At 33.3% G+C, this 15,954-nt stretch overlaps 1 protein-coding gene across 1 annotated transcript; it reads left to right on the plus strand.

Annotated features, from left to right (window-relative positions):
- Positions 1 to 212: 212 nt before the first annotated feature.
- LOC128547344 (melanocortin receptor 4-like) lies at positions 213 to 7,346 on the plus strand. The gene is made up of 2 exons (XM_053519755.1): positions 213 to 522; positions 2,308 to 7,346. Exon 2 carries the CDS (start codon positions 2,793 to 2,795, stop codon positions 3,846 to 3,848), a length of 1,056 nt encoding a protein of 351 aa, XP_053375730.1. The 5' UTR covers positions 213 to 522; positions 2,308 to 2,792; the 3' UTR covers positions 3,849 to 7,346.
- Positions 7,347 to 15,954: the final 8,608 nt, after the last annotated feature.

The following is a 15,954-nucleotide window of genomic DNA, read 5'->3' on the forward strand; positions in this document are numbered from 1 at the left end:
CACAAGTGGGGCACGAACCCACATCGATGAAGGGCAAGTAACTCGAAGTCAGTGACCTTAACCACTCGACCATAGAGGCCCTCATGAATTTTATGTTGAAACTGTAAGCTGTCCTTCAAGTAAATGATATGCATATTTACATTGATAGAAAACACTACTTTCAATGTTGTATATGAACTTGTACATTTTATCTCCGCATCAAAAATTGGCAGTATTTTTATAAACAAGTCCAAGAATATTTTTTCAAGTAATGTACCCGTAATGGTTTAGTTTGAACTACACAAGCAAACAGACAATTCAGAAATATGATAAGGAGAACACGCAGTCGGTTTTCTTTTATTAAAAGTATTTTGTAAAGTCAGAAATATTCAATAATAGTTTCTGTGTACACATGGAACAACCCTCGACTGGAACAAATATTTTGTGTTAACGGATTCGAATATTTAAGTTCTTGTAGATGCAAGGTGTGGAAAAACTGGACAATATTTAATAATATTTGAGAAAGTAAATAAACCCATTTTAGTAAGTGATTATATATATATATATATATTGAACAGCATGGTAAATCTTAACTTTTTTATTCTAAAATCATTGTCTTGAAGGACTGTGAATTCAACCTAAAAAGCTTATAAATTTTGAAGATATATAATAATTATATTACTTAATGAAACGAATGTAGATAAAAATAAAATGAGCATGTCCGCAGATACAATTAAAAGTGATTATTCATGTGTACAAATAAAATAAAAATGATTATGCTTTATTTCAGTTTGCCTTAATTTATTTTCTTACCTTTTTTGTATAGAACATTATATCAAAACAGAATGAATGAATCATAATAATTGAGCCGCACAATGAGAAAACCAACATGATAGTGCATTTGCGACCAGCATGCATGCGCGCAGTCCGGTTAGGATCCATGTTGTCCGCTAACCGTTTCTCTAATTGTAATAGGTTTTGAATGCGAACAGGGTGGATCCGGATGCGCAGGCTGGTCTGGATTCATGCTGGTCGCAAATGCACTACGTTGGTTTTCTCATGGTGCAGTTCATATTTTTATGTAAGTCCGAATAAATTAGACAAAGTTAGAAACAACATTTCGTTATATCCAGATCTGTTCAAATGCAGTTGTTTGACAAACGACGTCCGTTTTTGCAGTACTGAAACATGACCAATGCGATGATACTGGTACTGATGATAAACCCGAACAGAAAATGAGTTTTTTTTACATGTAACATTTTTATTTCTGCAAATTGTAATCAATGGTCGGTATCAAAATAAAGCTTAACATTTACTGAACACTTTACATAATTCAAATTTATATTTAGTAAGCAAACTCACACGAAGTGAGGCCCTGAAAGGGGTTTGTAAAATGGGGACTATATGAACGTTGACTGATGATAAATTCGACCACTTTGTCATTTACAAAATTTTCTTCGTATTATTATATTGAAACTTTCCCAAAAAGCTGCAACAGTCATTCTTGATCAAGTAATGAAAAGTGACCCAATGTCAGCCCTTCATGTTTCGGCAGTGAGCATGCGCAAAAAACACCCTCTTCCCCAGTAATTTTGAATAAATATTCTTTATACAAATAAATGTAAGTCATTTATTTATACAGAATATTTACCCATTTTGTTTTTGTTTACACCAGTTGGTGTTGTAAGTGGAAACTATTAGATGGTGTGTTCAATTTTATAAATAACCGATTGCAATCGAATATTTCCAAGGTGGTCGACTTTATCATCTGTCCGGGTTTATCATCAGTATATTAGGTATTTGGTGTGTTTTTATTAAACAACTGAACATTTTTTGCTTCAAAGATGTTTTTTGTTTGCATCTAAAGATATGTTTATATATGATGTATTCACTGTCATAACTGCAATCTTGTGCAATCTTTGTCGTGGAGCGTGTGTGTGTGTCTGGGTTGGGGAGGGGGGGGGGGGGGGGATGAGGTGCGTAAAACGTCATCCGTAACTGAACTCGGTGTTGTTATGTCTTCTGGTACTTTTGGATCATGAAATCCATTCAGTATCTATGTAGCAGAACTCTGTTTAAACAGGTCTCAATAGGCGTGGGAATTGTTGAACTTTTCATAAATTCTTGTGAACAGGCACAGTCAAATCGAGTTTTCTATGATTATGCTAAGTTGCATTCCATGCTTGGATCCTTAATGATCGTATTTCCATTTTTAAAACATCACCATGATCTTATTAATATTCTGATTTTAATGTCGTTGTTTAAAACATATTTGAAAATAAACTGTTGGTTTAGTCTGTTTATATTTTATAACATTTTTATTTACAGATGAGCATTCTGTGGGTTGTGCATGTGTTCCAAAGTACGACGGTATGAAATGACCTTACAATAGGACAAAGAGTAGTGCGCTCAGAAGAATGAAACAACATATATTAGTTGACCTCGGATGAAATGAACTGTTAAGCGGAGCAACGTCATGAAAAGTAGAATTTTTCACGTCCAAACAACTGTGCTAAGAAAACTGTTCTTATTTTCAAAAGGAACTGCTGAAGTCACGAATATTGGAAACAAGAAAGTAGCGAAGACAATATTTTCTCGAGACGCATCCGACTACATTCCGACAGTTACTAATGCCAAGGATAATTACAGAGACATCAACGTATGATAACAGATTATATAATGTCTATGATATATCAAAGTACAAGCAGAGAGAAAGCATGTAAACACAATTTGGAAATAGGCTCTATCATTTAACCGCTTTAAACTTAAATGCTTGTGTACTTTTGACCAGCTTCGCGGAAGCACTACTGGAAATGGATTACTTATCTAAAACAAATGTCAACGAAACTATTTATAACACTAGCATATCTAACAGCACGACTTATTCCTCAGATGTATTCTTTAGAAATGAAAGTGATTTAGATAAATACAAAAACGAGCATGACACTGCAGTCTCCGTGATATTTTATTTTAACATGACAGAACGTGTTATATCATTCTGTGGTGTGCTGTTAAACCTTACAACAATTATAATACTCATGTCACTCAAGGGGTCACTGAAGACCCAGTTAAAACTGATAATGAGCCTGGCTATATCCGACAGCTTAATAGCTATATTTCATTGTTTGTTAACATTTTACAATTTCCCAAACGCATGGAAATTATTCAGGAATTTGTTTGCCACTAATTGGACAAAACCAAATATCCTAAAGACTGTATTTGCTTTCATATACACCGCGACACAATTTGCTGGTCTGGGAACAATGTTTGCAATATCAGTGGATATATTAATAAAGGTACGAAAACCTCTCCGTTATAAGACATTAATGTCAAAAAGGCGCGGAAACATTATTGTTACATGTTTGTGGTTAGTACCAAGCTTTCTGCTAGCAGCCGTTGCACTTCTTTTTTTTCAGCTCGGCAATTTAAACATTACAATATTTGTTATATTTGGCAGTGTGTTTTACTGCTTGTTCTGTCAGTTATTCTTCTTTATATTTTTGACAATCTACATAATAATACTGTGTTCAGTAAAGTCTTTTATTCATAGACAGCCGTCGAGATCTAGGCGTACTATTACGAAAACGGCGGTCACATTTTTCCTTATAATCGTTACATATTTTATTTGCATTTTGCCAAGTATCTGGATATTTCTACTCATATTCACAAATGTAGTTGATTCACTTTCGGATTTAGTCGTTATCATGAATATTGTAAGTTTTGTTTACACTCTGAACACTGTATTAGACCCACTAATTTATGCTTATAGAATTCAAGAAATAAATATTCGATATGAAACATTATTTAGAAGAATATGTCGCTGTGTACGAACTGACTCGGATGGTTTTAATCTAGGAAGAAATAACTAAATGTTTCAAATAAATGTTATCAAACACGTGAAACATTACAAATTACACTGCTAAACCGAACCGCTTTTTAAAAACATATAATGTTGAGTTTTGGTCATCAGGGCGTTCAAAATTGTTTTGATTAAGAAATAATATAATTTCTAATCAAATAAAAGAGATGTTCACTTTAAAAGATAATGATCTGGCTGTAAAGCATTATCTTTAACTTCATTTGGATAATTATGAATTAAAGTCAGACGTCTTTTGGTCTGCTAGATCAAAATGTTATATGAGTACATTGACTATATTATTGATGCAAAAATGAGCCGCGCCATGTGAAAACCAACATAGTGCATTTGGACCAGCATGGACCGCGCAGTCTGGTAAGGATCCATGCTGTTCGCTAACGGTTTCTCTAATTTCAATAGGCTTTAAAAGCGAAGAGCATGGATCCTGACTAGACTGCGCGAATGACCGTTAGATTTTAGAAATGGCGATTCACAGATTAGCCGAGTAAAACTGTGAAAATCGTTGTATGGATCAGAACTATGGAATGACATCACACTAAATGATGTATTAACTGCAAAAATAAAGCTTATTAGAATGTCTGTGAATGTTTACAACGTTTATATTAGGACAGTGACAGCTCTTAGCAGACTTGGATAGTCTCTGATAGAAGCTGAAATTAACAGGAGATAGATAAATTTCCTTCACAATTTTGGACAATGCCGACGAATCTCCTTTCAAGACAAGTATTTGACCTTAGAGTCCAGCTGTGTATCAGCATGGCCTAATACATACTTATAAACTACAGTTTAACCACACATGTATTTTGATTACCTTAAAACAGGCCAGTTTCAAGATAAAATAGCAATAGAAAATTTTGCTGAAAAAATGACATAAGTCTACATTAGTGACTGGGCATTAAAATGTTTGAAGATGAACAGTTAATTCGGGTCCGGCATTTCCGTTTGATCTGAAACCTAATACCAAGGAATACACCTTGTCACGTGCTTAAATAGTCGTGAGATTTGTCTAGAATATTATGCACAAGTAAAAGTTTTTTTCACATATTTTTGTTTAGAATGTCTGTAAAGGATAAAAGAAAGGACAAGTTACATTAACAAGTAAAACTATGATCCGAACACGACAGATTTATTTTCCTATTAAACAAAGAATACTGAAAATTGTGTGTTATTATACATTCAAACACGACCCGTTCCATTTTCCCTGTTAAACGAAGAAGGCTGAAAACTGTGTTATTAAACAAAAATTCATTTTTCTGACGTCACAATTATTACGTCATAGCGCCGAACGCCATAGCAGCGCGCTGGAAAAGAAACCAACAGAAAAAAGGCAAATATTTTATGAATATCAACAAGGATGTACTTTAAAATCCTTAATAAGATGTTAAAATCGAAATAACATATCTCATTTAGTGATTTGGTCTTTAATAAAATAATTAATTGTCCCCCATCGTGATATAATTTCTTCGCATCTGAACTCCAAGCAATGAGTTTATTCAGCGACAAATCACTTAATGAGATATATTATTTGTTAGATAATAGAGACTACATTTTCAAAAATCCCTGTCAGTTCGAAACAATGACAGGATCTTAGCTTCTCATCAAATATGAAATATATTTCGATCACTCCTGCCTGTTTAAATCATTTGCATGTTGTAGATCTATAAAGATCTGTAAAACTTGCATATGTCTTTGATATAAATAAGTGTATAGCAAAGTCTGTATTTTCAAATGTCGGATTTTTATAATTGATGTGTACATTATATTCTAATATCACTAACAATGCTTTAATCATCACAACGATGTTATGTTGACGTCACGTCAACGTGATATTTAGCGCTATGTACGCATCAAGAAATAGCGCTTTCAAATTTCATGAAATATTTTACTTAATAACATGTTTTAAACAAAAATCACATTGCACAAATGTTTTGATTAATTTATACACATACTGAATTAGTTATTCGCTTTGCTGAATGATTCGCAATAATTTTTGCTCGAACTGAATTCTGCCGCAAGACGTATTACAGTTTCCGGTCCGGGGGTGTTTTAACAAATACCTACTATTGGCGCCATGCTTGCGCGAAGAAACAGTTCCATCATATTTGATATAAATCTTACAATAATGAACATATTAGAATCGAAATAATTTATAGCAGAACAGTGCTTTATCACTATTTATACACTCGTGCGGCTATATGTCGTCCGAAATAATTTCACTCGTGCTGCGCCCTCGTGAAATTATTACACCCGACGTATAACCGCCCATCATGTATAAATAGTGATAAAGCACTGTTTTGCTATAAATTATTTCTTAATTAATGAATGTAGTTTCTATACTTATACATTTCCATATTTGACGCTTACTTTTCATTTCGCTAAGTGTTAACATCTTTGGATCATATGTAATATGTATACAGTTATGATTACAATTTTATGAGAATACGTGGTCATAATTAATATTAATGCATTACTAGGTCCAAATATATACAATGGAATATTAAACATATTTCACTGGACTTACTGATAAGGATGCATGTTTAGCACATATTTACGAATACTATTAGGTTATTTAACATTGTTCTGTACAATACGGAGATATATTTGGACGAGTACCCAGCTGAGAAAACCATATTGGACGAGCCGCTAGGCGAGTTCAATATGGTTTTCTCAGCTGGGTACAAGTCCAAATATATCTCGTATTGTACAGTACAATGTTAAATAACCTTTTTATTCTATATCTATTTTATCTTACTATAGTAATAGTTTAAATTAAAAATGTTTCACTGAATATTGTATTCCTGCATTTTCTAGTTTTTCCCAGTTTGGTATGAGTGCAAAAATATATTATACAGAACAATGTTAGACCTTAAATAACCTTTTTATTCTATATCTATGTTATCTTACTATAATAATAGTTTAAATTAAAAATGTTTCACTTAATATTGTATTCCTGCCTTTTCTAGTTTTTCCCAGCTTGGTATGAGTGCAAATATATATTATACAGAACAATGTTAGACCTTAAATAACCTTTCTTTTCTATATTTATTTCACTTCATACGTAATATACGCAATTCATTGATTTTTGTTTTTTCTGCCTATCATCATTAAAAAATGTATATGGTGCAACCTCCCTACAACAGCCATTTTGGCGATTTGGGTGGTAATAATACTTGGCTGAGTTATTATGCCCACAAACATTGTCAGCAAGTTTGGTGAAGATCGGGTGAAAACTGTTCGACTTCAAAGAGCGGACAAGGCTAAATTTCCCGTTTTTCGAGTAATTCAAGGACTATAATCAAGGAGTGTCTGGTACAATTTGGCTGGTTATCGAAATTGGCCGAGATGTAATGCCCACAAACATTGTCAGCAAGTTTGGTGAAGATCCCGCGAAAACTGAATTATAGAGCAGACATGTTTTGGATGCTGACCGCCCGTCCGCTGCCGTTCATAATCTTCTCCATTTTGTTTCTTAACCGTTAAATCAAAACTGCTGAGGTAGCTATTCAGACAGTTAGGGCTGATACCAATTTCTAGGTTTCGGTTTCGTCCGGAACGGCTTCTTTTAGCGACTTTTCAAATATTCCAACATCTGATGATCCTTTTTACTGTATTTTTAAGTTTTTGATTATTAACAAACGTTTTAATATCTAAATCAGATAGCATTGTTATCCCTTGAACCGTTTTTGTGTTTTGTAAACAAAGAAAAACAAAAAAAAACTCAAATTAAATCCAGATTTCAAGATGCATAATCAAACTCTGTACATAGAGCGCCTACTTATCCGCTTTACATTCGGAACATTTTCACGCGTTTCGGGCTTTATCGTATGATTAACATGGGACTGTTGAACCGTCCAAATACAGAAAATACAGGATTTTTTTGTACGCGCGTGCGTCCAAATACAGAAAATACAGGATTTTTGTACGCACGTGCATCCAAATACCGTAATATATTGTACGGTCACGTGTTTCAAATGAATGTTCGCAATTGGATAGATAAAATAGGTATAGAATAAATGAGAATTATAAGATAGTTTTCTTCTCTTTGATATTAATATGTTTCAATTATAATTCATATTAAAAATTAAGTTTGTATGTTAATTCAGAGTTATGTCTCCCACATGCAGTGGGGGGAGGCATATTGATTTAGTGTTGCCCATCTGCCTGTCTGTCCCTCTGTCTGTATGAATGTCACAAAGTTTGTCCATGCAACTCCTCCGACACCACAGGACGCATAAACACCAAACTTCAAAAGAGTGGTCACTGTCAATGTTAGCTGATGTTCAACAGATTTATAGCTCTTTATTCATCAACTTTTGTGATGTTTTGACCACCCCGCTCATATTATCGGGCAGATTTCCACCAAATCTTTCAGGAGTGATCAGTGCCAGCGTCATTGTGCATATTGTCAGCGTGTTCCGGTTCAGATATTTTTAATGGATTTATGATCCTTGATGTTTCTTATTTTAGCTGATCGGTCATCTGCTACCATACCATCTGGAGGAATTACACCAAACTTCACAAAAGTGATCAGTGCTAAGCCTAGTTGTGCATATCATGGACATGTCCCGACCAGAGTTATGGCCTTTGATTCATCACATTTTTTAATATTTTAGCCACTTCTCTTATATAGTAGTTCTGATTTTCACCAACCATTAGAGGAGTGCTCAGTGAGAAGTACATGTATTGCCATGCATGTTATCGGCATGATTTGGTTCAGTGATTTTCAGGAGTTATGACCCTTTATGTGTCAAATGTTACACCATTTGGTCAGATTTCCACCAAACCTTAATTACAGGTGTTATAATAACTAAGCCTAGTTATACATATTTTCGGTATGTTCCGCTTCAGTGATTATTTACAGGGATCTGGCCCTTGGTTTGTCACATTTTTCAGTTTATACACTACTTTCTGAATACAATTAGGCCGAATTTCACTAAACATCACGAGTGATTAATGCGTAGCTGTGCATAATATCGTCATTTTCTGATTAAATGATTTTCAGCGGAGTCATGACCATTGATTTTGAGTCTTAGATTTGTGCTACTTCTCCAACACCCATGGTTGAAATACCACCAAACTTAGAAGAATGTTATGGTTCAGTGACTTTCCCTCAAATTATGGCCCTTACTTTGTGGAATTTTACAATGTGTAAGTGGTGGAAGGCATACGCTTTTCGTGAAAACAATCTATAGTTTCTGTTATGGAGATAGAAGTACTCAATGCTCCCAACGGACCAGAAAATATAACATCACTGAGGATATGAATTCCAGAAACAATATTGTTAAATGGTTTTAATTTAAAGATAAAGTCATTTTGTATGAACATCAAAAGTAAATATAATATGCCGTTCAAACAATTACCCAAATAACATCAGCAAACATGTTAAGCTCTTTATACTGGTAGTGTTTCTATTATTTGTAATCACGGGCCCCACAACCACATAAAAATGTTATGAAATACTCTACAAGGCAATAATTGCTTAAACCGATATAGCCTGTTGTGAAATAAAGCCCCGTTTGTGACAAAATGTAAAATCAAATGATTCTTATCTTAAAGAGCATATAATTATATAATTATTATTGCTATAATTACATATTTCGCATACAGGACATAACATTCATGCTTGTAAAATTACATGATTGCAATAAATATCCCCTATAAAGGTCATACCAACCCGTGAATTGTCATAACATCTTACACATTTTTGACAGGTTAGTAATTTACTATTTTCTCGCATTGCCTGGTGCTATACATTCATTTATGTTTCTGTGGCGCACGTACAAGTGACAGGGGCCTAATTTGATCACAGACTCCTATAGCTTAACTTTTGTTACAACTGTCTGTAGTAAATGGATATGACGCCATTGTATTCTACCATAGCTCAACTCACGGCTCAGGCGTAGTTCTGACGGAACGGTTAATAGAAAATAAAGGAAACCAATGAAAAATACAGAAAGCACGTAACAGACGATCCCACGGCCAATTTATAATTGCATAGTTATATTTCAATACTGTAATTTATTATTTATCACTTAAATAAATCTTGACAAAAGCTTTCTTTCTAACTTGGTATTGCTAAAACAGTTTTTTTTTTTTTGCATTTTAGCATATTCATTATATTTATTATAGCCAACATATTCATTATATTTATTATTGCCAACATATTCATTATATTTATTCTTGCGATTATTAGTTTCTTTATGTCCTATTACTTTGTTTAATATGCAACATACTCTAAATAAGCAATGACTTAGAAATAAAATCTTGAAAAAATAAACTTGCTATTAAGTCTTTAAAGTTAGTATTTTTTTAAGTGCAAAATTTATTTGCGAAATGTAACACTGTAGTTACTTTAAAACTGTTGCAATAAGAAACTAGACCAGTTTTGCAGTACATAAGCTGTGCTAAAGATTTAAGTGTTCCATATAGCTCAGTGATTAGTGCCCTGACTTCTCAATCAAAAAGTTGCGGGGGTTCGAGCCCCATCGGAGTATGGATTCCGCATATGAAATTAGTAGTAGTCTGTCGGATGCGACTTTAAAACGAGGTCCGGTGTAGTGTATTATTCACACTGCACGTAAAAGAACCTGTGGAAACATCTGGAACTGGAGTATCTTCTGTATTTTGTACCACACTCTAAGATCTAAAATGTCTAACATTCTTCTAGCAGGGTCGCCGATTGTCAGCCGGTGGCGACAACAAACTTCCAATCATTCATATAATGATACCTCAGGCCTTATTTTCTTGAAAACATGAAAATGCTTAGGTTTGTTAATTTATTTAAGTACGTTCATTTGCTTAAGAAAACCAAAATTCTAAAGCAAATTAACGTACTTAACAAACTTAAATATTTTCGTGAAATTGGGGCCTGATTTTCATCTTTTTTGCGCAATTTTATCCTTGTGTAGTTCGTGAAAATTAGTGTCAATACGGAAATATACAGGATATGCTCAAAAGCTATGTTATCATGTCAAAGTATGATGTTAACATGTCCAGATAATGTCCTATCATGTCAAAAATGATATGTTCTCAAGCTAAAGTACCGTTTTATCTTGTCTACAGAGTCTGTTATTAAAACAAGATAACATAGCGTTTTAACATAATATCACGGTAGACAAAATAACACGGTACCTTAACAAGATAACATAGATTTTTTAACATGATAACATACTCAGTAGACAATATCACATGTTGACTAGATAACATGCCTAGTTAGCATAATAAAACACTATTTGGGCAAGATAACACAGTTTTGACATGATAACATAGCTTTTTGAAATAATAAACGACCATTCTTAAAAGTTAACACCACACTCTGATAAGGTATCATGCCGAGTTAATACTGTTTGGACAAGTTAACAATAACATGACATGGTCCGGCATAATACAGCTTCGGCTTTCCATAATATCGCCAGATACTTTAGAATTTTTGACATTTGATCAGGATAACATTTGTCGTACAGCTGGGAATATGTTTACATTTGGCCAGACTAACTTCGATATGGAAATGCTTACAATAACATGTCATAGATATTAATTTCAAAGTTCAGATTAATTAGTTAAATAATGGAAACAGACGAGAAGTCTAACCAATATTAACAATTGCAGAGTAAAGTGAGATAGTCCCGTAAAATGCACTGTGCATGGAGCAAAAGTAAATTGAATATAGTACTGCTATACGAAATGTACTGCAAACGCTCAGACCTTTGATAAGAAATTTGAAAACTTGGTCAATTAAATTTTACCCGTTATGGTTATAAAATGCACGATCAGTTAAACACTATGCCTAAAGAACATTATATAAATCCATTATACCTCGCTTACCTTGAATAAAATATTATATTCCCTAGTGATTTCATATCTAATATTTTCTTTTTCTGTGCAGTAATTTAGTATAACATGCGCAACAGCGCTATTTTGGTTTTCTGTGCATGTAATATTATTTCCATATCTCCCGTTGGGTGATATGATACTTTCGCATTGATTAAAAGACTGCAATTATTAATTTTGAAGTGGCGCTTATATAATTTTATCATGCAACTACTATGCAAAGTGCCTGATATCACTTGCCTGATATTTTATTTTGTTATCAGGTCATTGACCTGATATCAAAATTAAGCCCCTCCCATATTGACGGACTAGTTTTTACATCATTCCAGATTGAGTCACGTGCTTAAATAGTCGTGAGATTTGTCTAGAATGTTATGCACAATTAAAAGTTTTTTTCACATATTTTTGTTTAGAATGTCTTAAAGGATAAAAGAAAGGACAAGTTACATTAACAAGTAAAACTATGATCCGAACACGACAGATTTATTTTCCTATTAAACAAAGAATACTGAAAATTGTGTGTTATTATACATTCAAACACGACCCGTTCCATTTTCCCTGTTAAACGAAGAAGGCTGAAAACTGTGTTATTAAACAAAAATTCATTTTTCTGACGTCACAATTATTACGTCATAGCGCCGAACGCCATAGCAGCGCGCTGGAAAAGAAACAAACAGAAAAAAGGCAAATATTTTATGAATATCGGCAAGGATGTACTTTAAAATCCTTAATAAAATGTTAAAATCGAAATAACATATCTCATTTAGTGATTTGGTCTTTAATAAAATAATTAATTGTCCCCCATCGTGATATAATTTCTTCGCATCTGAACTCCAAGCAATGATTTTATTCAGCGACAAATCACTTAATGAGATATATTATTTGTTAGATAATAGAGACTACATTTTCAGAAATCCCTGTTAGTTCGAAACAATGACAGGATCTTAGCTTCTCATCAAATGTGAAATATATTTCGATCACTCCTGCCTGTTTAAATCATTTGCATGTTGTAGATCTATAAAGATCTGTAAAAATTGCATATGTCTTTGATATAAATAAGTGTATAGCAAAGTCTGTATTTTCAAATATTGGATTTTTATAATTGATGTGTACATTATATTCTAATATCACTAACAATGCTTTAATCATCACAACGATGTTATGTTGACGTCACGTCAACGTGATATTTAGCGCTATGTACGCATCAAGAAATAGCGCTTTCAAATTTCATGAAATATTTTACTTAATAACATGTTTTAAACAAAAATCACATTGCACAAATGTTTTGATTAATTTATACACATACTGAATTAGTTATTCGCTTTGCTGAATGATTCGCAATAATTTTTGCTCGAACTGAATTCTGCCGCAAGACGTATTACAGTTTCCGGTCCGGGGGTGTTTTAACAAATACCTACTATTGGCGCCATGCTTGCGCGAAGAAACAGTTCCATCATATTTGATATAAATCTTACAATAATGAACATATTAGAATCGAAATAATTTATAGCAGAACAGTGCTTTATCACTATTTATACACTCGTGCGGCTATACGTCGTCCGAAATAATTTCACTCGTGCTGCGCCCTCGTGAAATTATTACACCCGACGTATAACCGCCCATCATGTATAAATAGTGATAAAGCACTGTTTTGCTATAAATTATTTCTTAATAAATGAATGTAGTTTCTATACTTATACATTTCCATATTTGACGCTTACTTTTCATTTCGCTAAGTGTTAACATCTTTGGATCATATGTAATATGTATACAATTATGATTACAATTTTATGAGAATACGTGGTCATAATTAATATTAGTGCATTACTAGGTCCAAATATATACAATGGAATATTAAACATATTTCACTGGACTTACTGATAAGGATGCATGTTTAGCACATATTTACGAATACATGAGAATTATAAGATATTTTTCTTCTCTTTGATATAAATAATTATGTTTCAATTATAATTCATATTAAAAATTAAGTTTGTATGTTAATTCAGAGTTATGTCTCCTACATGCAGTGGGGGAGACATATTGATTTAGTGTTGCCCATCTGCCTGTCTGTCTCTCTGTCTGTATGAATGTCACAAAGTTTGTCCATGCAACTCCTCCGACACCACAGGACGCATAAACACCAAACTTCAAAAGAGTGGTCACTGTCAATGTTAGCTGATGTTCAACAGATTTATAGCTCTTTATTCATCAACTTTTGTGATGTTTAGACCACCCCGCTCATATTATCGGGCAGATTTCCACCAAATCTTTCAGGAGTGATAAGTGGCAGCGTCATTGTGCATATTGTCAGCGTGTTCCGGTTCAGATATTTTTAATGGATTTATGATCCTTGATGTTTCTTATTTTAGCTGATCGGTCATCTGCTACCATTCCATCTGGAGGAATTACACCAAACTTCACAAAAGTGATCAGTGCTAAGCCTAGTTGTGCATATCATGGACATGTCTCGACCAGGGGTATGGCCTTTGATTCATCACATTTTTTAATATTTTAGCCACTTCTCTTATATAGTAGTTCTGATTTTCACCAAACATTACAGGAGTGCTCAGTGAAAAGTACATGTATTGCCATGCATGTTATCGGCATGATTTGGTTCAGTGATTTTCATGAGTTATGACCCTTTATGTGTCAAATGTTACACCATTTGGTCAGATTTCCACCAAACCTTAATTACAGGTGTTATCATAACTAAGCCTAGTTATACATATTTTCGGTATGTTCCGCTTCAGTGATTATTTACAGGGATCTGGCCATTGATTTGTCACATTTTTCAGTTTATACACTACTTTCTGAATACAATTAGGCCGAATTTTACTAAACATCACTAGTGATTAATGCGTAGCTGTGCATAATATCGTCATTTTCTGATTAAATGATTTTCAGCGGAGTCATGACCATTGATTTATTAAAGTCTTAGATTTGTGCTACTTCTCCAACACCTATGGTTGGAATACCACCAAACTTAGAAGAATGTTATGGTTCAGTGACTTTCCCTCAAATTATGGCCCTGACTTTGTGGAATTTTACAATGTGTAAGTGGTGGAAGGCATACGCTTTTCGTGAAAACAATCTATAGTTTCTGTTATGGAGATAGATGTACTCAATGCTCCCAACGGACCAGAAAATATAACATCACTGAGGATATGAATTCCAGAAACAATATTGTTAAATGGTTTTAGCTTAAAGATAAAGTCATTTTGTATCAACATCAAAAGTAAATATAATATGCCATTCAAACAATTACCCAAATAACATCAGCAAACATGTTGAGCTCTTAATACTGGTAGTGTTTCTATTATTTGTAATCACGGTCCACACAACCACGTAAAAATGTTATGAAATACTCTACAAGGCAATAATTGCTTAAACCGATATAGCCTGTTGTGAAATAAAGCCCCGTTTGTGACAAAATGTAAAATCAAATGATTCTTATCTTAAAGAGCATATAATTATATAATTATTATTGCTATAATTACATATTTCGCATAAACAACATAATAGTCATACTTGTAAAATTACATGATTGCAATAAATATCCCCTATTAAGGTCCTACCAGCCCGTGAATTACTAGTATCATAACATCTTACACATTTTTGACAGGTTAGTAATTTACTATTTTCTCGCATTGCCTGGTGCTATACATTCATTTATGTTTCTGTGGCGCACGTATAAGTGACAGGGGCCTAATTTGATCACAGACTCCTATAGCTTAACTTTTGTTACAACTGTCTGTAGTAAATGGATATGACGCCATTGTATTCTACCATAGCTCAACTCACGGCTCAGGCGTAGTTCTGACGGAACGGTTAATAGAAAATAAAGGAAACCAATGAAAAATACAGAAAGCACGTAACAGACGATCCCACGGCCAATTTATAATTGCATAGTTATATTTCAATACTGTAATTTATTATTTATCACTTAAATAAATCTTGACAAAAGCTTTCTTTCTAACTTGGTATTGCTAAAACAGTTTTTTTTTTTTTTTGTATTTTAGCATATTCATTATATTTATTATAGCCAACATATTCATTATATTTATTATTGCCAACATATTCATTATATTTATTCTTGCGATTATTAGTTTCTTTATGTCCTATTACTTTGTTTAATATGCAACATACTCTAAATAAGCAATGACTTAGAAATAAAATCTTGAAAAAATAAACTTGCTATTAAGTCTTTAAAGTTAGTATTTTTTTAAGTGCAAAATTTATTTGCGAAATGTAACACTGTAGTTACT

Source organism: Mercenaria mercenaria, chromosome 12 (genome assembly GCF_021730395.1).
Source record: "Mercenaria mercenaria strain notata chromosome 12, MADL_Memer_1, whole genome shotgun sequence".
In the NCBI taxonomy this organism is placed as follows: Eukaryota; Metazoa; Mollusca; class Bivalvia; order Venerida; family Veneridae; genus Mercenaria; species Mercenaria mercenaria.